This window comes from Falco naumanni, chromosome 11 (assembly GCF_017639655.2).
Source record: "Falco naumanni isolate bFalNau1 chromosome 11, bFalNau1.pat, whole genome shotgun sequence".
Lineage (NCBI taxonomy): Eukaryota > Metazoa > Chordata > Aves > Falconiformes > Falconidae > Falco > Falco naumanni.
The window spans coordinates 33,772,937-33,794,844 of NC_054064.1; the positions used below are offsets into that span (position 1 = coordinate 33,772,937).

Genomic DNA, 21,908 nt, shown 5'->3' on the forward strand with positions numbered 1-21,908 from the left:
GGAACCTCCTGCCTCAGTGAACAGGGCAAGTCAGAGTAAAGGGGATAACAAAGCAAACAGCCTCATCATATGCAGGTATAGCTGTAATTGCTCACGGAACTGCAAAAGTCTGAGGAACTGCATAGCACACAGGAAAACTTCTACCATGGAAAAACTGCATCTTTGGTAGGCAAACCAGTCTGCCAAAACCGCAAGCATCTGGAGCTACACACATGTTCATTTGCAGTGCAAATGCCCAGCTTTGATAAAGATTTGCTCTGGTCAACAGATTTCTGAAAACAATTTTTGAAGTCTACATATTATAGATACTATGATTTCTTTTGAGCTAATAGACTGGAAATACTTAAGAACTAGCATGTACTCACTGAAATAGAAATGTTTGTTTCTGACCGACATTCTTCTCTTCTGTAAACTTCTTGCATTAAAAACTTCTAGCCACATGTCATAACTAACACTGAACATTTATTGTTTTTAAAAAACAAACATGCAGAAAGCCATCCTCTTTAAAACCAACCCATAAAATAATCCAGCTGAGATGTTAGCAAAAAGCAATAGCTCTGTAAGGCATGGATTTGTCTGAAAACTCCATCAGAAACTATTTTCTGTGGGAGTCCATGCTCTGATTACACCATGCAGTGGTGCAAGTCCAGTCAAAGTCAATCACATAACAGAGCACTTGCCTTGCAGTTTATCTTTCTTTTTCTGCTGCTTGGACTTCTTTCCGTCCACCTGGAGACTGACAGTTCTCCTCTTCTCCAGATTCAAGAGCTCCTGGAAGAGCTCCTGCACGTTGTAGTTCATTTTGGCTGACGTCTCCATGAAGGAGCACTTCCACTTGCTGGCTAACGCTTGCCCCTCGCTAGCATCCAGCTCCCTCTGGGTCTCATCACTTTTGTTACCCACCAACATTATGGGGATTTTTTGGATGTCCCCTTTAATGTGACAAATCTGTTCAAAGATGGGCTGAAGATCTTCCATGGACTGCCTGCTGGTGACGGAGTACACCAAGATGAAAGCATGCCCTTTGGATATAGACAGCCGCTGCATAGCAGGGAACTGATGGCTTCCTGTGGTGTCTGTAATCTGAAGGGTGCAGATGCTCTTGTCACAGCTGATTACCTGCCGGTACGTATCTTCGATTGTGGGGATATAGGTTTCCCTGAAAGTTCCCCTTACAAAACGAAGGACCAAGGAGCTTTTGCCAACCCCCGCTGCTCCAAACACAACCACCCTGTAATCATTGCTTTGTTCAGGCATGTTTGCTGCGCTGCGATACGAGTGAAGATTTTAACTGAAAAAGCCCGAGTTCTTCAACTTTACACACCCCTACACAGAGGTGGCCTGCAGAGAAGGGAAAGGGAGGGGACAACAGGGAGAGAGGAACAAGAAAGGAAACGTTCACACCATCTCGGTAATTTTACCGTGCGTTACTGAAATAAGCAATTAAGTCGCTCCCCTCCCACCCTTTTTTCTTGCGTTACAGAGAAATAAACCACTACCACCCCCACCCACCCCCCTCCTCGGCATACATCCCACGCACACTTAACGTTATGACAAGTGAAAACGAATTCACCTGTAGCCATCAGCTCCAGCGTCCAGCCAAACCAGTCTAAAATCGCCTGCCGGCGGCGGGGGAGCCTCAGCTCGGTTGCGGGGCTGCGGGGAGAGCCCCGCTCCCGCTCGGCACCCGCGGCCACGCTGCGGCCCCGCGCTGCTGGTTTTCTCTCCGTTTTTATTCTACGTTCCATCCACCCGCCCGGGCGGGCCCCGGGGATGCCGGCGCTGCCGGGCTGGGGGCGGCGGGCGCTGCGGCGTCCCTGGCGATGGCTGGCGGGTACCGCAGCGGGACCCCCGGGCCTTAAAAGGGCACCGTAAACCTAGCCTTCCCCTCGACCCCCGTCAAAAAAATAAAAATAATAATCGACACAACAAGCCGAATGTGGTGGTTAAAGCTGTTGCAGACGGGATGTGCTCCACCCCTCTCAATTCCACGCAGAAACACAAGTGAGTGTCTCCCTCCATCACGCCTCCCTCAGCCCCCCGCACCGCAGAGCCCAGGCGCTGCCGCCCCCCCCCCCCCCCCCCCCCCCCGGCTTGCTCCACGGCTCATATCTAAGGCTGATTTTATTTCAACACTTAAAATACGAGTCAGCTTTCCACCCGCGCTGCCATTACATGCGGCAGGGCTGACCTGAGGTACTCCCGCAGCCCTTCCCCCCGAGAAGCCACCACATCTTTCGGGCTGAGGGCGCTACGGTCCGCTGCTTTGATTTGCCCCCTCACGCTGGCAAACGAAACAAGAGGCTTCAGGGTATTTCCCCGCATTCACGGGGGATTTCCCCAGGCGCCCTCTCCCCACGCACCCCCTCCGACGGCGGGCCGGCTCAGCGGCGCGGAGAGCCCGGTGCCTGGCAGGAGAAGGCGCCCACCTCCCGGCTGCTGCACCGCCACTCTGCCGCGGGAGCCGGGACCGAGGGAGCCGCTCCCACCGCCCTCAGCCCCGCTCCGCCCCGGCCGCCGCCATGCTGGGCGGGAGAGGGGGCCGCTCGCCTGCCGCCCATGGCCCAGCGGCGGGAGCGGCCGAGCGCAGCGCCCTCCCCGGCCCCGCCGCCCTCCCCGGCCCCGCCGCCCTCCCCGGCCCCGCCGCCCCTATCCCGGCTGTAGCCCCCCCGAGGCGCTGCCCTCCCTCACGCTCCAAAATGGCTGCCGGCCCCATGGCGGGAGCGCGGGAGGGGCGCTCGCCGGGCTGCGGGCAGCCGTGCCCAGGCGGGCTCCAGCCAGGGGCCAGGCCGCGGGCAGACCCCCAGCCTGCTTCTCCAGAGCTGCCCGTCTTCACCCAGCGCGGGGCCGCTCCGGCCTCCCCCCCAGGGGCCATTCCCGGCCCTCAGAGGGCCATCTTGGCCAGCTGGCCATGGCGGCCGCCGCGGGGGCTGGTTGCCTTCGCTGGGCGTGCTGGGGGGGTCCGCTCAGCCCTGGCTGCTGCCTGCAGAGCGCCGGGGCCGGAGGACGCCAGCTGTGGAGCAGAGGGTTCACGCTGGGGTTGATGGATGCAGTTTGTTCAGCCCCGATTCCCTGAAGACAGCCAGATTGTACAAACAGCAGCATCTCCCACCGTGACAATTAAAATCGTCCCTGTGTCCAACTGTGGCCGGGAAGGGGGTGTTGCGTTGCTTGGATGAAAAATCTCTTATTTTCTCCAGAATGGGGTGTTCTTTTTCTGAGACTGACCTTGGGCTTGGACCAGAGCTTTCCCCCTGGAAGTCTGTAAACGAAAAAGGGGGCCCTGTGGCAGCCGGCGTGGAGCAGAGCTGCCTGGGGCAGAGGGGTCCCCAGCAGCATGCTTGGGCTGGGAGCTGAGGAATACTCCAATTTTAACATGTGACAAAGGGCATTTGTGGCGCTCCGAGGCCACAACATTAAGCAGGAAGAGAGCAAGGGGGACAAATGTCCATGTGAAGAGCTCGGCTCCAACGGGGAGGCTTCAAAACTGAGTATTACCCTTGGCCAAGGGGTGTCTCCAGGATCTGTCTTCGGTAACTCTTGTGCTGGCCAAGACAGGGGTGTTTAAGAAACCCTTTTGCAAAGCTTTACTTTTTTTATTGTTATTAAACTGCAGCAATACAAACTGCAGCCAGAGCAGCTGGTACAGCTGCCTGAGGGCCTCCCTGTGCTGCTGACCTCAGGACGGGACAGTCCAGAGCTCCGTCCCTCGCACAGATGGTGTAAGTGAAAACATGGTTAAAGATGGTTTGCCCTGATTCTGTGGGCTGCAGGGCCTGGTTTGGGGAATAACAGCTCTAAAATACTTCTGAAACTCTACAGGGATGTGGTTCTCCCCAGCTTCTCTTGCAGACCACCTGCCCTGCCTCCTGTGCACCCCAAGTACGCATGTTTCTGCCTGGCTCTTTGGTGGCTTATCTGGGACAGCAAGTTTGCCAGCTCCAGTTCCCTGCTCCTCCTGTGTAGACCAGCGGTGACTGTCACAGGTGAAACTTGCAAAGAAATTATTGCTTATCCCAACATGCAGTGCTTAATAACCCATGGTTTCAAAAGCCATAATTACATCCCAGTCACAGAAGGGCGATGCTGCTGCTTGCAGGCTGGGATGAGTGTGGAAGCTTCTGGCTGTGGTGCTTAGGGACATGGGTTAGCGGTGGCCTTGTCAGGCCTGGGTTAACGGTTAGACTTGATGATCTTAAGGCTCTTTTCCAACCTAAACGATTCTGATTAATGGGGATTTCCACAGCCGATTTATAAAAACATAATTTCTGGTGTTTATGAGGTACTTATTAGCCACAATGAAATGCTAACCAGTAATTAGTAGCTGATTCGCTATCTCAGCTAGCCACGTTTGCTCAAAGGCAGACACCCCATTTTCAGATATTTTCCAAGTCTTCCGAGGTTTTGGGTGGATTACCATCCCTCAGCCACTGTCCTTCTGAACCCAATTAGGTGGTTCAGCCTGGGGTCTTGCTCTTTTTGGCAGGTCCCTCTCAGCCACAGAGCCCAGCTGGGCAGCCGAGTGTCGCCCACGTTGTGCAGCCAAGGGCTGTACCTAGCTGGGTACAGAGCTGAGCCAGACCAGCACGAGCCACAGGGCAGCTCTTTCAAAGAAGTATTTGTTTGGCAAGTAAGGCAACATAAAAAACCAACAGGCTTCTGTGTTCGGGGAAGGATTTGCGTCTTTCCTGCAGTAAGAACAGTAGGAAAGGAGCCGTGAGTCAACATAGCAGAGGCAAAAGAGTGGGAAGGTCTCCTGCATCCTGGGAGAAGGAGTGGAAAGGGGAGAGACATGTCCTGTGCAGTACCTCTGTCTTGGGTGGGACAGACCAGCGCAGGAGGGACACGGCCACGAGACACTAGCTGAATGCCCCTGTTGGCCAGGGTTTGCTTGGGATGGAGCAGACAACAGCTGACAACAAGGAGAAATTCTAAAAGGAAATTTTAAATGGAAATCAGCTGTTTGCAAGAGCCCCTCCGGGAAGCAGAGCACAGAGGAATCGGGGACGAGACACCTTGTGCTGCTTTGCCTCCTCCTTCTGCCCTGGAAAACTGCCCGGGAATTCCCGGAGCTGTGAGCTGGTGCAGGAGAGCAGTGGGGACCCGCAGAAGGGTGGGTGAAGATAATCAGATCCTTTTTCTGTAGTGACTTTGCCAGATATAATTACTGTTATACAGTCACTTGGGCATTGCACAAGGACGTACCTTCCTGCGTCACCAAGCCCAGGCAGTGCTTCTCGCAGCTTTTCTATCCATGTTGAGGGTAGCAAATCCCCCTTTCCCATTGCTGACCAAGCAGGTGGGACACCCCACCAAACTTCCATCGGATCCCTTTGGAGAGGAGACTGCAGGGTCTGCTTTGAACTTCATCCTGGAGCTACACAGCTGAAATCACGCAGGTCACTGCTTTTGGGATGGAGGGGTGGCCTTGCCGCAGGCTCGCACGTACAGCCCCCACCACGGTCTCCCTTGCACTTGCTCACAGCAGGGAGGGTGAGTGAGGGGTGCCTGTTCCCGAGCACAGACAGGGCACCCCAGAAACAGGCTTCATTTAGAGTTTGACAGCCCTCAGCTCCATGTGGCCTCCCATGCAGCCCGTCCTTGCCCAGACCACAGCAGCAGCCAGGCTGGAATTGTGCCAGACCACGGGCGGCTGGGGCAACTCCAGATTAGCAACCCACGTATTTTACTTCCCGTACCACTACAGAGGAAGTGCTGTGAACCCCAGTTCTGACCTCCTGAAGTTAAAATGTCCAACTTTTGGGTACCACTGGGGCATGGCCCGGCACTAACAGCTCCAAAAGGCCCTCAGGGTCTTGCTGGGGGCTGACCTGGGGTCCAGCAGGGAGCACAGCACCCCAAGGCTCAGGAACAGGCACCTGTCCTGCTTTGTCTTCACTGTGCTCCATTTCCACTGCTTTTATTGTAGAATCATTTAGGTTGGAAAAGACCTTTAAGATCATCAAGTCCAGCTGTTAACCCAGGCCCACCTCTGGAGCCCACTGAGGCTTTCCTTTTCTTGTGGGATGCAGAGCTTGATAATCACGGCCAGTATAGCCATGCTCCTAATACTGCTTTGAATGTCACAGATTCCTGTGTAGGGGTACGAGACAGCAGCTGAAGGCAGGAATAGGGTTTTTCTCTGGAATTACATAAATTATTATTAAACCAGAGGATGTGTGTCACTGGTGCATATTGCTTATCAGAAAGGATGTTTCCCAGTAATGCTGATACTTGGGAGTGTAGTTCAGCCTGTAAAATATTTATTAGAAAATGTTCCAGAGCCGCTTATCTATTTTTGAGACAGAAAATCCATCTCATGAGTGAGCCTTGACTGTACCTGGAAGAGTGCCTTTCCTCTGAAAACTCTCAAGGGCTTTAAGCACAACAAAACAAGGATAGAAAAAATAGAAGAAAACAAAATGCCTGCTATTATAACGGATATAAACATTCCTTGACTCGAGATAATGAAACAGCCAAAGGACAGGACAATATTTAAACCATCTCGGCAAGGAATTCACTGCATGGAGCCATCGCATGTCCACTCACCTGAGTCAGAAACAAACACCTGACCTGCAGCCTGCCTGCGAGTGAGCGGGGAGCACCAGCGGCGGAGTGGGGAGCAACGCCTGCCTGGGTGGCAGCTGCAGAGGAGGTCTGGGGAGCAGTCACCCCCCAACGACCTTCAGAGGGGCTCCTGGAAGAGGGCTGGATGCTGTGGAAGGGACTAATTGTATTAGCTTATCTCAGCCCAGTAATCAAAATTAACGGCAGCAAGGCAAGCTCCTCCGGCAGCACCCGAGAGGGGAATTCATGGAAATGCCTCAGCAACATGTGCTGGGGCAATGGCAGCAAATGGAGGGCCTGGAGCAGATGCTGTCGCAGCTGGGGTTGGGGGGAGGCAGAGCGGGCGCCGCTGGAGCGGCGTGGGCAGCTGGAGGTGGCTGAGCCTCTGCCCCTGCTCGGGGAAGGCTTGCCCTATGCAGCACCAGCTCTGGACTTACCTCCTTAGGTGTCAGAGAGAGAAAGGCAGAAGGTGCCAATGATTATAGCCATGATGAGATCTCATTTTTTATTTAGAGCTCTAGATCTAAAGCCTGAAGTTTGTACTGATTTCCTATAATAGCCTCTGACAAGGAAAAAACTCAAAGAGCCATCGGCTCCTGTACAGTGTAGCGTCAGGTGCTAAGCAGGAAAGCAGACCCATGATGTGTCTGTGTGCCAGCCACAGAGCAAAATCCTTCTAAAAATAAATCTGCTGCTGCTTATTGTTTATTTTACCCCAATAAAAATGCACTGACTTTGTCTCATCTTTGAGAGCAGGAGCAACAGTCATTTGTAACACGGACCAGAGCAGACGTGAGCAGCAGTCCCCAGCTCTGCACACCCCATCTCCTACAGTTCAGTCTCCTGCAATTCTCTCCCCAGCAGTACAGCCAATCCTTTATTTTCATCATAATGAGATCCCACACAATAGCCTTGGGCTACGGGATTTGCGCTGGGAGAGGGGACCGGTTTCTGTGTCCCACAAGACACTAATTGCCTGGGGACTGCTGGGAGTGGGTTTAAAACGGACAAGGAGGAAAGGGCAGCACCTCCCTGTCCCCAGCCAGGGCTGACAGCACCATCAGACCAGGGGACAGCCTCAGATTGCTGCTGGGACACTCAAACTCACCTAGTCACCTTCTTCTTCTTTCTAAGCTTCTTCCCTTTCTAAGCGGGGAAACACAGGCCAGATCCATCCCACAAGCTGTGCTGGAGCTGGCGGCCAGCAGGTGCGCGGGGAGACACAGCTGTGTGACCTTCAGTTGTTTTTCTTGTCCTTCCCTGAGCCTTTCCTAGATCCAATGTCCCCCTTCGTGAAAGGGGACAGGCATCAGGGTCACAAGCCCAGTTCCCCCAGTGCGTCCCAGAACATTGTGGCAGGTATCACAGCACAGACTTGCGGCTCCTTTGCTGGCCACGGCCCCCCCGGGGGGAAGGAGCAAAGGGGGCTCCGGCAGCGCTGCCACCCCACGCTGAGGTTCCTGTTCGCGGGCGGCCCAGCCCAGCGCTGCCCGCTGCCACCTCACCTTGCACCGGCGTGCCTGGGAGCAAAGGGACGGCAGACGAGCTGTGCCGGCACCCGCCGCAGCTCCTTGCATTGCTCTTCAGTCACAAACCAGCTTGAAGCAGGCGGAGCCTCTGGTCCCAGACTTCCAAGAAAACACAGAAGGCACTCTAGTAAGGAAAACCAAACTGTTCCAACCAAAACCCATTTGCCGACCTCAAAAATTGTGGTCCCCAGCTCACCCACAAAAGTCTGTTGTAACCCATTTCCCTGCACAAGGCTTGGCTGCGCACAGCAACACCCGACAGCCTTTTAAAGAAACTCTCCAGTATTTTTCTCCCGTTCCTCTCCAGTTCTCACCGTGTCCCTGCCTGGTGGCACAGAAGCACAAAGCTCCTGGGACAGACTGTGTCCTGAGCAGCACCTTCCAGGTAATAACAACCTACACAAGTAAATTTCCCATTTTTAGAAGCGAGGGATTTATTATTTTTTTTTTTAATTGGCTGAAAGCCCTGTTCTGCAGGCAGCAGAGGGCAGCAAAGGTCTGCCAGGGCAGCTGCCGACAAAGAGCCTCGCAAAGAAACCTGGGGAGAGAAACGTGTGGGAAGGTGGTGGTGGGTTTACAGTTATTTAAAATTCATGAATTTGCTCTTTTGAAATTCATTAGATCCTGAAACTGCTGTACAGCCTCTCGCTTGTCTTTGAGCAGCCCTAGCTCCTCGCTGTGGTGGTGAAGCTGTAGCCAACACAGGTAGCAGCAGAGATGGAGCCACTGGCTCTGCCTAAAACTCTGCAGCCCTGTTCCCCTCTCGTGTGCCCTTTCATCAAAGCATCCCATTTTGCAATGGGAACTTCACCTGTTGTCATCAGGTTCTCCATTACTCTAAGCGCAAGCCTTGGGAAACCTTTTTTCTCCCCCTGGATTTTAGGCAGCCAACACAGGGGAGAGCAGGCTCCGAGCGCAGGACACACCGACTTCACTTACAGCAGCAGATGGAGGATGTCCAAATTGCCATCGCAGTGGGGTAACAGCCAACAGGCAAAGTTCACAGCAAAGCTGTGACAGCTCCAGGGCTGGCAGGCAGGAACGGGCAGGTCCACAGGACAGAGCCTGAAGGAAAACCCAGCGGTTGTGTTTTGCCATGGGAAGAGACCAGCTGCCTGGGGCGGGTGGGAACAGGGGACTCGGCACCCCATTCTTTGGGTGAAGGGAGCTGCAATCAATGCTCCAGAGACTAGGCAGAGACACCCTGCTAACAATTAGTCCAAAAGCAAAGGTTTTAAAAGTCACAAAAGCCACCAGCATTGAAGCACCATGTCTCCGCACCACAAAGCATTCGGAGAGAGAAGCAGGAAAAAATTGTCCAAGTGAGTCAACCATTCTTCTCAGCAACAAGTTGTGTGACTTGCAACTGCCTGCAGTGAAAGACCAAATAAAAACAAACCAGATCACAGCAGAAGGCAGTCTCCATCAGTGAACCAGGCCGACGACAAATCCACAATATTGTATGTTTTATTTAAATTAACAAAACTACACGTTTTCCAGGTTGCTTAAAGCAGTCTGTAAAAACTGAACTCAACCTAAACAAAAAAAGGATATATTTTAATAAGACCCAGGGACTATTTCCAAGACATATGAGTAGGGGTTAGGAAATAAGAAATAAAAAAACCACACACACATACACGCGCCCCATAAACAAATTGTTAGTGTTTGACACAAAATTTGGTTTTAAAGCTGCAACTCCCCATTTATAGGGAGTCTTTACAAAATGCAATGTTATACTAAGCTGTAAAAGAAACCATGGACACATCTATCGAAACAACATAAATATCACGTAAGAACTCAACATAAAAAGGATGTTAAAGTTGCAAAGTCGAGCACTCAGCCAGGAGCATGCCAGAGTTATGATGATGTGCGTTAATGTAATTCACTTTGTAACTGAACAACCACTGCAAGTAGGAACACTGCTCGGACCTACCAACACTTATTTTCCTTCACCATCTGTGTTGAAGGTGTGGTCCCAGCACTTATTCCACATACAGTAAGTGTGCCCTCCTTTTTTTTCTTTTCTTTTAAACCACATTTCTTTTCAGTACAGGGGCACTGTCAACCCCAAACTTATAAAAAATGGTTAGTGTTTCAGTTCAAGTATCCAAAATGACCCAAAGCTACCTCCTTAAGTACTGTTTAGGACATTTTCTGTGCTACAGTGACTTTACATGCTCAGACACAGCAGCACGCAAGGGACTCCACACGAAGTGATGCATTCAGCGCTCCTTGGCTCTGGCCCTGCATCCTGGCTGAGATGCTGCCAGGGGCAGCTGGGGATCCCTGTGAGGGCGAACAGAACAAGGAACAGAATTGCCTTCTAAGAAAATCCTGTAGTAGCTCCATTTAACAAAATGTGAGCAGCCCTTCTGCAGATGGGGTCTGCCTGCCACACCACACCCCGGAGACCCATCTGATGGTGCACAACTTGGGGCTCCCAGCAACCAAAAGGATGCAAGGTTATCTGCGCTACCCTCTTCTCCTTCATCCTGTTGAGCTCCAGTAAATGGTATTTTACACTCTACTCCACAGAGTGCTGTTCTTACTGGGATTGTAACAGCCCAGCACCTCCTGGTGCAGCCAGCAGACCCTGTGAGAAATCCTCTGGGGAAAGGCTGGCGAGGAGATGGGGTGCCCAGCTGGCCCCACACACAGCTGAGGGGCAGTCGCTAGCCTTCTGGCCCCATTCCCTGGTGGACTGGGAAAATGAGGAAGAATTATCTGAACACCTCACCCCAGCTGAGGTGTTGACTCACCTCAAGAAATGTGGGGAAAAGGAAAGCAAGAGGCCAGGAGAGCTGGTGCTGTGTTTCGTTACTAACCTGCCTGAAATGGCGACAGAGATGATGGTTAGAGCTGAACTGAGCGGCAGCGTGCAAACAGCGGTGGGGGCTTGCAGGCTGGGGCACGCTGGGCAGCCACAGCATCGCCGAGTGCGAGCCGTTTGCTGGGGTGGGGATCGTGATGAACCAGCACCTCCCGGTACAAACCGGAGCCACAGCAGCATGGCCTCAGCTCCTGCCCAGAGCCCCGAACCCACAAACACACGTGAATGTGACAGTGAAGCCAGCGTGCAATGGGCTTTCACTGCATGTCGGAACGCACACACTGGCTAGAGATGGGTTAAGGTTTCATAGGTGATCTCATGCCTGGTATTTCCCTATTATACTTCCATTTTGCAGCCTCAATACTCTCAAAATTGATGTGTAATTTCAGAAGTTGTAAGAATCTGAGGACAACATGTCCCTTCTTCCAGGCCAGTGTGCTTCTACCAGTACCTGCTACGACTGCCTGTCCAGCGGCTTTGGAAGCTTCCCCTAATCTCTGACCCTTCAGCAACAGACAGCGGTAGCAGATTCTTAGCTTTTAGGGACAAAACTGGGAGGTTGAGTTACTGTTACTAGCAGTTAACACAGATGTTTACTAATGCCAGCCAAGGAGGCCCTCTGAATCCTCCAGGCCCTGGAAGGTGTGCCCTGAGCAGCACAGACCTTTCTGGCCATGCTTCCTCCCGTACCTGCCATTCAACATGTCTCTTAAGTGGTCCCCAGCACGGTCCAGTTTAAGTCTCTGCCCCGGGTCAGTTCCCATTCCCCTTGCACTGCCAACCACCTCACAGCCAGACCTGCCCAAGCACAGCACGGGGGTGAGCAACCTCATCGTCTGCTTTTGCTCCGAAAAGCAAACATCAACATTAGTGCATGACAAATAGATTTTTTTCAAGTCCGATAATCCCTGGGAGAATCTAGCTCTGCCAAGCGTGCTCCATCCCAGCAGTGCAAGGAGGAGTGGGGCTGCCCAGCTCACAGGCACGGGAGCTGAGAACGCACCGTCCCTCCCACGGCCTTTCTCTTCTCCCCATGGCACCTAAGCAGCATAAAAATGAATGAGCTGTAACAAAAAGAGAAGATGGAGGAAGACAACAAAAGCCATGGAAGCCAAAGGGGCTGAGAATAGGCAGGAGCTGGCTGTGGGACCAGTACCTGTGGGAACCCGGGACAGGAGCGCTCCTTTCTCCTGCCGCTCAGCTCAGGCATCCAGTTTTTACATTCCCCTACACGAACAAACAACCGTAAAACCTACTGAGAAAGCACATTGCTGCTTCTACTAAAATCTCACCCATTACAAACCATCTACTCCTTTCCCCAGCTGTGCTTCGCTTCAGTGATGACAGAGGCTTGCTGCAGAGCCGTACTAAAGACTCCAAACAAGGTTCAATACAATTATAGATGGTGGAATTAAATGTTTTTACAATGAGACTTTAGTTCCTCTCCACAACCAACACCTCATGTAAAGCACACATGAAGAAAACTTGGAGTAGCAAATACGTGCTCCCCGACTGAGCTCCCTGCACCACCTTTATGCACAGGCACACAACAGACAAATAAAAACCGCCCAGTGTCAGCTCTGCCCCTTCCTAACATCTGAACGCACGACTTTGCAACCTTAATGCTTTTCTAGTCGGTTTTTACGTGCTTGAGTGTAACACAATATACATATCCCTCCCCCCAGAAATAACTACACCATATTAAAGAGTTTACAAACGTTCTGCTTGGAGTCACTGCTCTGTGAAAATACACTAGGTACGGGGTGCTCGAGAAGCAAATTAAGTCAGAGAGGTCTCCTGCCAAGGACACTGGGTTGTCCTCTGCTCCCCACCCTGCTCTGGGTCCCAGCTGAGGCCACCTCGGCGTTACTCCTGAGCCTCCTTGCGAGCCAGCTTATAAACCTCTGTGGGCCCGTCCACATGGGTGATGGTGGTGGTGAGCTGAAGCTCTTCCCCACTGTTTACTCCCAGGTCACCTGAGAAACAAAGTTATTTCATTAGCCTGGTCTCACAATAAAATATTTGACAATCAGAAAGCAAAAGATCTGATTTAGTCCCCCCAGGCTTTCAGGAGCGACCTGAGCTATGACCTATGCAACATTTCTGTAAATGCTTTTATTTACAGTCATTTAAATACAAGCATATCGCCAAAGGATGATTTCTGTGCTACTGAAGGCTGCTGATAAATGAATCTGACAGCATTGCCTCTCTCCACTTGCCCAGATTTCTATTTTCTCCTCTTGTCGCCCCTCCATTTGAGCTATGCAATTACAACTAGGCAATGCTAAAAGTACAGAAACCGTTTAGGTTTTAGACAGCCTTGGCTGAACAATCAAACCTGTCTAACCTAGTCATTAACTAAAATGTCTGCTAGGAAAACCAAATCATCATTTGCATAACACTGCAAGGTGCTGAATGTGCACTTTGGCCAACAACAACAAAACCCAATGCACAGAAGTATCACCCACTTTATATCGAGCCTTCAGATCACTTAGAGGCACTTACCGTTTGACTGGTCTTCACCGTAATTCTTGTGTGACGGTGCATATAGGAACATCAGGGCAAAGACATAGAGGTTCCACATCCCGTAAATGCCAGTGAAGAAGGCGCTGTTCACTTGTATAGTTATGTCCCCCCACTTCCAGTGGCCTTCGGTCACCTGCCCGGGAGAAAGCAGCCACAAACGGGCTGGTCAGTAAGATCAAATTCTGTAACAATACAGAAGTGACACCCTTAAGCACTAACTCTGAGTAAATCAATAAGAACAGTGTCAATTCAACAGGATCGAGTAAATGGAGTGTAACAGACTAAGTGACGCAGAAGTCAGGCTAGGATTCTCCTCTTCAGCCTCAATCTGCAGGGAAAAAATGGCCCTTAAGAAATGATCGCATCAGGATTTCCTTAACTTTGATTCATCAGTCTTAAATGTGACAAAATTTCTCACGTTCTGCAATATATCCCTGCTGTAAGCGATGCGCTCAGCAAAGACTGCCACATAAAGGGCAGTACCTAGGAGACAACTAGTTACATCTGAAAACATTAGACTTCTATAAATAGACCTTTTATAGAAGGAAAACCATCATGAATAATGCGAAGAGCTAATGTGCTGAATGCTGCCGGGCTGCTTCTGTCTTACGCGAGGGGCCTAGGCTGACAGCATCAGCCTTAGACATGCAGAGATTTGTCAAGTTGTACAAAAATATCATCAACATTAATACTAATGAAGATACAGACTGTTCACACTGCAATGTTGGCTCTCTGTTAATGTAAAAGACACAAGGGGAAAGACGGAAACTAAGTTAGCTTAAAAAGAGTCGCTGGACAAGATGATTTACCTTCTGCCCGTACGCAGTGATGGTCATCGATGCTCAGCAATGAACCGGATCACCAAGTGGCATTGCTCAAACTGTTGCTTCAGTCCAACAGAGGTGTTTTTAAGAGTAAAATCATCTGGTACTGTATTTTGCATTGGGACCCACCACGTACCCCTGAAGCCTAAGTGGTGCAGTGAGGGAGAAACTGCTCCTGTAATTCTGCAACACTGGACTTGTGAGGCTGTACCCATGGCTCTCCTGAAGCTCCAAGCTGCCTATGCTTAGGAACAACCACAAATGGCATCTTTGAAACAGATGCAATCTGAAAAGTCACTTGGAGCAAACCATCAAAGGACATTTAAGTAGCAACATAAGCTCATTTGTACAGAAACTGCACCGGAGCCCAGAATAAATAGGTACAGATATGGCTGGGAACAGCAGGGTTGCAAAGTCAACCCAGGGAAGGTTGAGTTCTGTTCTTTCTCTGTGGGCATACAAAGCCACCGGATTCTTTCAATGTGAACAGAACATTTCTCCTCTTGCTGAGTTCTCGGAAATGACCAAACTGTGTTAGCTGATACTTGGAAGAGCACAGCCCCAAACCTTGATGTGAGCTGAAGGCCTTTGAAGGCTTCAGCCCGAGCAGTTTTGTGGTAGTGCTTCAAATAAATAAAAACAACTTCTTAAAAAGCAACTTAGCAAATCTTCTTGTAACAGGCATGCCTTGTCTGGACACCAAGCAAGCTGTTGTTAGCGGCTAGGGAACTGGAGGCTGATGTTCTCAGAGGAAGCCAAGTCACCACTCACCTGGCTCACGATGAAGAAGATGACTGTCATTGCTGCACAAGCCAGAGTAATGAGCATCAGGAACTTGAACCTAAAAATCAGCCCCTGCTTAGAGAGAAATGTCACCGGTCACATTAACAGAATCCACAAAACCCATTTTTGGTTTTAGTACATACAAGACACAAGCATTAAAAAAAAAAAAAAAAGACAAAGAAAAAAAAAGGGTCCAACCCACGAAACCCCAAAGCAAAACAACCTCCACCCACTCCTCTGCGCCGTGTTCACGACAGCCCATATTCTCCGCTCCCCACACGTCTGCATTCCTCCTGGATGCTCCGAGCGGGGTGTGCATGTCTGGACAGCTCTGGCTTTCCATTACATTTGCTTTTTGTGACTGATTTACCAAGAGTTAACGTGGAAGAGCAGGCAGGTCAGTGTAAGGCATGGGTTTCACTAGGAGCCAGCCTAATAGTTTGCAGCTTTTGTAAAACAAACATTGGCAGAAAGTTTGCATGGCTTAGCAAGACGCGTCGGTGTTTCTGCAGTGTGGGTACTGGGTCCGTACCAGACTAATCCTCACCTCCAGAGTCTGTCTGGGAGGAAACTGCAGCGATTTCCAACGCTCGTCAAAACGACGCTGGCTATTACAGAATAATGTAGATAAGCCAAACTATGGCTCAGGATCACTTGGTTGGGAATCTGACTGCATACCGGACTGGCTTTTCCTAGTTTTACGTTTTTACTTACAAATTCTTTTGGTTTTGGTTTTTTTTTTTGTGTGTGTAGGTTTTTTTAACCTGTTTCTGGAATTTTGGTGGAAATGTCAGTGTGCGTAATTACTATGCCACACTGTGACAACAAATGGCTATTAATTTAACTTTTCCAGATCAGATTCATGCTTGCCAGATGTTTCTATGTAGAGCACGGCAGCAGCAGCTCTACAACATGAGCTGAAGTCCTGTGCCTTTTGTTAAGGGAAAGATGGAAAAAATGCTAATACTGTCTTCAAATTCTCTCAAGTCCAATTTTCTATTTTTTTTACATGCATTCCTGATGGGTGGTAAGGGACTTGTTTAAATCAGAAGTGACCGTCATTTAACAGAACAACATTGGTGATAAATATTTACACACCCACGCAAACAACAGGCCCTCTCAGCTTAAGCCCTTGAAGTGAGCTCCTCACGTTTTGCAGCAGTTAGAGACAGCTAGGACAGAAACAACATAAAAAAATCACAGGCTAAAAGCAGAGATAAGGGGCTGAACACTTTGCAGCTTGATCCTAGGAGGACAGTTTCCCTCCTGCAACTTGGTTAGGAAAAGACAACCCCAAAAATCCAAATTCAAACCATGGGAAAACAGGGTAGTCTGAGCAACACTTTCCATTAAACACAGCAATTAATATTACAGGAGAAGAACTGGAGGTACGGGGAACTGATGTGCTTACAGAACACAGTAATTTAGATGGTAATTTGGGCCATTTTCTTCTATCCTCCAACACTGTTCAGTAAGCTGGAAGATGACAACTACTCATGGGAAAGGAGAGCTAGGACTAGAGACCTGAATAAAGCAGCAGCTTCATGACAGTCAAACAGAAAGGCATTTAGGGGATTTGAGCAATACAAGAAAGCTGATACCGATCAGATCTTCCAATTCAGAATAGACAAAGTCTCAGAATAGACTTTGAGGTCAAAAATGTGTTATAAAAATAAAGCATTTGTCCAACAAGGAGGGACATTACCTCGTAATGAAGCCGGCGAGCCTTGCTCATGGCTGGGAGGCTTGACTGCTTTCCACTGATGTTTCGGAACACTTGAAAGACCATAAAACACAGGAAGAGAAAATAGAGACACAAGCAGATTCCTGCGACTATAATAAAGGCCATCTGGGCAGCACAAGTTAAGAGAAAAACAGTATGAGCTAAACAGAAATAATAAAAAGCATTATTCAGGTGATTTACTTATTTTTATATCCTGAAGATCATACTTAAACTTCTAGTGGGCAGCAATCACTCAGGATGGCAGCCTGCCCGCGATCAAGGCAGTGCTGCGTGAGACCCTGGCTTTGTGGGAGCTCCAGTCCAGTGTCCCCCAGCACTTGGCACGGCAGCGAGGAGGGGTAGCACACCGAAACGCCTGCCTGGGTGGCAGCTGCAGAGGAGGTCTGGGGAGCAGTCACCCCCCAACGACCTTCAGAGGGGCTCCTGGAAGAGGGCTGGATGCTGTGGAAGGGACTAATTGCATTAGCTTATCTCAGCCCAGTAATCAAAATTAACGGCAGCGAGGCAAGCTCCTCCGGCAGCACCCGAGAGGGGAATTCATGGAAATGCCTCAGCAACATGTGCTGGGGCAATGGCAGCAAATGGAGGGCCTGGAGCAGATGCTGTCGCAGCTGGGGTTGGGGGGAGGCAGAGCGGGCGCCGCTGGAGCGGTGTGGGCTCTGCAGTTACTGCAGTGACATCCAGGACCTAAATCCCCTGTGCCTTCCCCCAAATCTCAGACAACTTGAGGAGATGTTCAGTTCTCCAGTGACTTCTCTGAGCACAGCACTAGTCCCCAGAGGTACCCAGCTCCCAGCCAGCCAGGACTGCTTCTTCCCAATGACACTAGCATCTCTCACAGCACTCGAGCCCCCCTCGTCCCCAGTCCCAGCCTGCCAAAAGGAGGAGGGCTTCCCAAACCCACAGGTATCTCCCCCTCCTATCGATGCAGACTAAGCCTGCCCCGAGCTGAGTCGAAGGATACAGCCAGCTCTGTGCCAACTTCAGTGGTCCAGATGCTGTAGAAGGGGTTCTTCAGCTGCACTCCCCTGCAAAGAGAGAAAACACCAAGCTGCCACAGAAGCCAGCAGGCTTGGAGAGCCCCACATCCGCTCTGCAGCCTGGAAAGAGCCAGCCATGCTGCTTTCCAGTGCAGGAGAGGAGATGAGATGGAAGGCTCACCCTGGGGAGCAGTGCTGCACCTACCTCTCACACATGTCAAAGATGAAGAGGCAGAAGGAGCCGACAGCTATGGGTCCAACCTGCTTCCAGTACCCCGAGAGACGATTCCGCTCATTCTGGTCCTAATCAGAGGTTCACAAGGTGGGGAGGAGGAGGAGAAAAAAGGAAAAAGCAAAGTTAGTGTGAAGTCCTCTCATGTGGTCTAAGTCCCCACAGCAACGTTTCCAGCACTCAGTAAGTACAAGGAAGTTGCCACATACTGCTGCAAGTGGGGCTGGAAACCACCTTCCTTTCTGTGTTGCACCCACCATCATGTGCTCCCCACAGAAGATGATCCAAAATGACAGGAGCATGGCATAGAAAATGCCTTGTCGAATGTCTCCGAAGAGCAGCATCCAAGTCCAGTCAAATCCAATGGAAAACCACTCCACGGGGATGTTAATGAACGTCATGGAAATTCCCAGAGCAAAGATCACCCTGGAGAGGCAGAAACACCATCTCTTTCCAGTTTGCAATGCAAGGACATACCCCCAGAAACCAAAGCTGTGCATGAAGAGCAACAGAAGAAAATCCAGCACTGTTTGGGTGGCATCACCTCCTGCCAGCAACCCCTCCAGGACTAAGCCCCTCCGAGCAGCCACAGGCAAACAGCTCCTCATTCTATGTGGGTTTAGTGGGAAAGAAAAGAGAAGCTATTGAGATCTCCTCCTCCCAGTATGCCTGGATGGAGGCAGCGGACAGAGAAGGCACCATTCCTGCCTCCTCAAACCACCTGGGAGCAACAACCACCTTGGTCAGGGTCCTCTTGCTTGAGGGTCACCTTAGCCAGCGCGTGAGCCCCTACTCACTTCTCCAGCAGGACAGGAGCGCGTGTCATCAGCGTGATCCGTCTCCAGTACCACACCATGATAATTAAAATGCTGGGGGTGAGGAAGGTCTTCATGGCGAACCACACCTTTGTAAAGCCTCCATTTTGGTGGATGCCCTAAGGAAAACCATGGTGGAATGCAACATCATTACTCCACGCTTCTCCTTACAGGAGAGGCACACGCATGGCAGTACACGCAAGCACACATGGACACAACTACTCTTTGAAAGATGTGGTTTGTCCAGTGCAGGAAAGGGAGCAGGTGCCTACCAGCACCCAGGCATCTCAGCAGGCTTCAAAGGTCCTGGAAACAGATACCAGCACACAGAGCTTCCACTGCAAGGTGGAGAGCAGCTGCGAGAGGGGTACTCTGACACAGCGTGAGAAAGCTGGCAGAATTGCTCTCAGAAAAGTAACAACACACTCATGGAGCCAAGTCACCACTGGTGGGAAAAGCATCAGCCAAATTAATGCATTTCTCCAGACACATGCCCTCCCACTGCTGTCTGCAGCCACCACAGCCGGTTGGCTCACTGCTGCTGCTGCTGAGAGGACTGTGGTGAGAGGTTTTCCAGCTGGCAAAAGCACCCATGGTCACCAAGCCTCAAGGGAGGGCACGAGCAAGGATAGTGGACAGCCATCCCAAACAACTGCATGGCCACATCCAACTCCAAGACAGACAGGTCCCCTCTGAACCCTGCTGTTCTGTTTCTCCTCAGCTCCTACCTGCGAGAGGCTTAATCGGGTGGAGGACTCTGCACCCAAGCCAGATGGCGGTGGGGAGGAGGACCCAGGGGAGCCCTTGGAGCCGTGGGGAGAGCTCAGCTCCAGAGGTGGTCACAGGGCAGTGCAGGAAGGTGGCACTGCTCAAGGCTTGAGGAGGGCACTCAGAAGACAGCAGTCTAAGAAAGTATCCCTTGGGAAGGAGGAAAGTTACATTTGCAGGCAGGAGCTGGTCATGACGAAGAGCAAGACCTTGCTGCAGATCAAAGGGGAGATCTAGAAAGGAGCTGCAGCAGCCCCCAGGCAGACATCGTGGACAGAAGCAAGACGGACACTTACCACGAGGCGGATATCCTTGATTTCCCCAATGCCCACGTTAATGCCCTTCCTCTCGTTCACGGGCAGACGGATGTTGATGAGGTAGTACTTGTGGGCCACGCTGCCGATCTCCATGAAAGGAAGGAAGTCACAGTCGTAGTGACGGCCTTCAGACTCCAGGGTCTAGCGAAAGGGCACAGAGCAGCACCACAGCGGTCAGCCCCGGGCGGAGCAGCTCACCCTCTGCGGCGAGGGCCTGCAAAAGCCCTCAGCTGGGCCCTCGCTAGCACCGAGAGCCTGTTTCCCAACTCCAACCTTCGTCTGGGGAGAGCCTGTGCAATCAGTGGCTTGAAGACATTTTCCCTCAAGTTTCTGATTGTTTTGGGGTGTTGAGTCAATAGCTTTTTAGCTCAAGCAGGTTCACGTTTCAGGCTCTTGAATACTCTTAAAGCCAAGGGAGCCTTCCAAGACGAAAAGCTACTTTGGGATCTGAGCCTCTTCCCTCAACAAGGACAACTTCAGCCAGAAAACAAAGAATAAATTCTGGAATAAACCAGAATAACCCCCTCACACATGTCTGGATGTGGAGTTTCTTAAGCCCTGTTTTGCTAGCAATAGTCCCTCTGCACCTCACATGTATTTACTGTGTGTATGTGGCTGTATGAAAGAGAACAGGCATTACTGGAGACATAAGTGGGTGGCTGAAAGGGGCTGTGAAATGGGAGAACAAGACACACAGCTGAAAAACATGGCATGGCGAAGAGATACCAGATTAACTTATGCACAGAAATTACAGTCTGCAGCACAAAAAGAAACATCTTTAAACAAGATGCTCAGTTCTCAACTGCTAGCTATGCTCTCTGCTCCTAAGCTTTGAAGCTTGAGGCATCAAGAAGTTATTTTAGAAAACTCTCGCCCCACCTCTTCAGATTCTTTGAGTGCTGCAGTGCCAATGGTGGGCTATTTCCTTGCCACTCCTGAAGAACAAGGTTTTGTCCATCACAGAAGCTCAAGATGGAAAGGTCCAAGTTCTCTAGGATGGTTTGGGGTATACAGATCATGAAGCATTTGAGTTCCAGCCAACACCTCTGCAACACCTCACACGTTTTCTTCCTAGGCTTTAAGTCTACCTCCAACTTCATCCCATTCTCTTGCATTGCCAAACAGAACCAACTGCATGTGAGAAGCTCATCAGGTTTTCAAAGATTTTGAGCCACAAGAAAGGTGACACATTTGAAAGTTATGATTGAACAACTTGGAGCTTCCAGGAAGCACCATGAAGGAAAGGAAGAGGACAACTCCCACCACACTCCCACACCTCCCCCTACCTCCAGCATCATCAAAACATCTTACTTTTGGTGAGCCAAAGGTGCATTTCAGCTTCCTGATCTCTATCGCATGTGCTATTTCTTCCCAATCATCAAACACGCCATCGCGATATGCTAATGACACATCCAGGGTAATTTCTGCGTTTTCTTCTGCGAGAGTAAGGAGACATCAGGCTCGTTAGAGAGGAACGGTACAGCACATCAGAAGGGTGGGAGAGCCTCTAGACACCAAAAGGACCTCTGAGAGGCACACAGCTATGGAGGGGAACGGAAATTTTTGCATTCCAAACAATACAGATCAAGTTACCTTTTTCAAAACATTTTTCTTCTCTACCAGAGAGGAGATAGAATTTTTACTGCTCATACAAGTCTGATATCTTTCTAACATACCATGACTTACAGCTTATGTTATGGTTGTGGGTGAGAGCATTATTTATTCATATAGCATTAGAAACAATAACTCATTTTTATCGTTCAATAACCATAGAACTGGAACCTAGACAGCTGCAGAGGTAGACAGTAAGCCAAGAAGCAATCCAGCAGCCTTTTCAGTGTGGGTTAGAGGAGGGACAATAAGACAGGCTTCTACCTTCTGCAGGCAATGCAAGGGTGTGCAATCGGTCCTTTGCTTCAGGGAACAACTATATTACATTACAGCATTGGCTTTACATCAACATTGAAACAGTGTTTAGTTACAGAAAACCACA

General features: G+C 50.4%; 2 protein-coding genes across 2 annotated transcripts in view; both read right to left on the reverse strand.

The window, feature by feature from the left end:
- Positions 1–448: 448 nt before the first annotated feature.
- Positions 449–2,555, reverse strand: DIRAS3 (DIRAS family GTPase 3). The gene is made up of 2 exons (XM_040611293.1): positions 1,574–2,555; positions 449–1,341 (listed from the first exon to the last, which is right to left on the reverse strand). The coding sequence occupies exon 2, from the start codon at positions 1,255–1,257 to the stop codon at positions 661–663; it is 597 nt and encodes a 198-aa protein (XP_040467227.1). The 5' UTR covers positions 1,258–1,341; positions 1,574–2,555; the 3' UTR covers positions 449–660.
- Positions 2,556–9,547: 6,992 nt separating this feature from the next.
- The window catches only part of WLS (Wnt ligand secretion mediator), a 36,827-nt gene continuing 24,466 nt past the window's right edge, over positions 9,548–21,908 (reverse strand). Inside the window, exons 3-12 of the mRNA XM_040610740.1 lie at positions 21,227–21,351; positions 19,895–20,056; positions 18,813–18,949; positions 18,273–18,441; positions 17,989–18,086; positions 17,768–17,831; positions 16,765–16,908; positions 15,048–15,131; positions 13,432–13,585; positions 9,548–12,902 (exon numbers count right to left, since the gene is read on the reverse strand). Coding sequence (XP_040466674.1) covers positions 12,793–12,902; positions 13,432–13,585; positions 15,048–15,131; positions 16,765–16,908; positions 17,768–17,831; positions 17,989–18,086; positions 18,273–18,441; positions 18,813–18,949; positions 19,895–20,056; positions 21,227–21,351 — 1,247 coding nt within the window. The 3' untranslated portion in view covers positions 9,548–12,792. The remainder of the gene's footprint in view (positions 12,903–13,431; positions 13,586–15,047; positions 15,132–16,764; positions 16,909–17,767; positions 17,832–17,988; positions 18,087–18,272; positions 18,442–18,812; positions 18,950–19,894; positions 20,057–21,226; positions 21,352–21,908) is intronic.

Bases quoted from the DNA above. Each gene is read 5' to 3' on its own strand.
- DIRAS3 (XM_040611293.1), bottom strand. From the start codon at position 1,257: ATGCCTGAACAAAGCAATGATTACAGGGTGGTTGTGTTTGGAGCAGCG.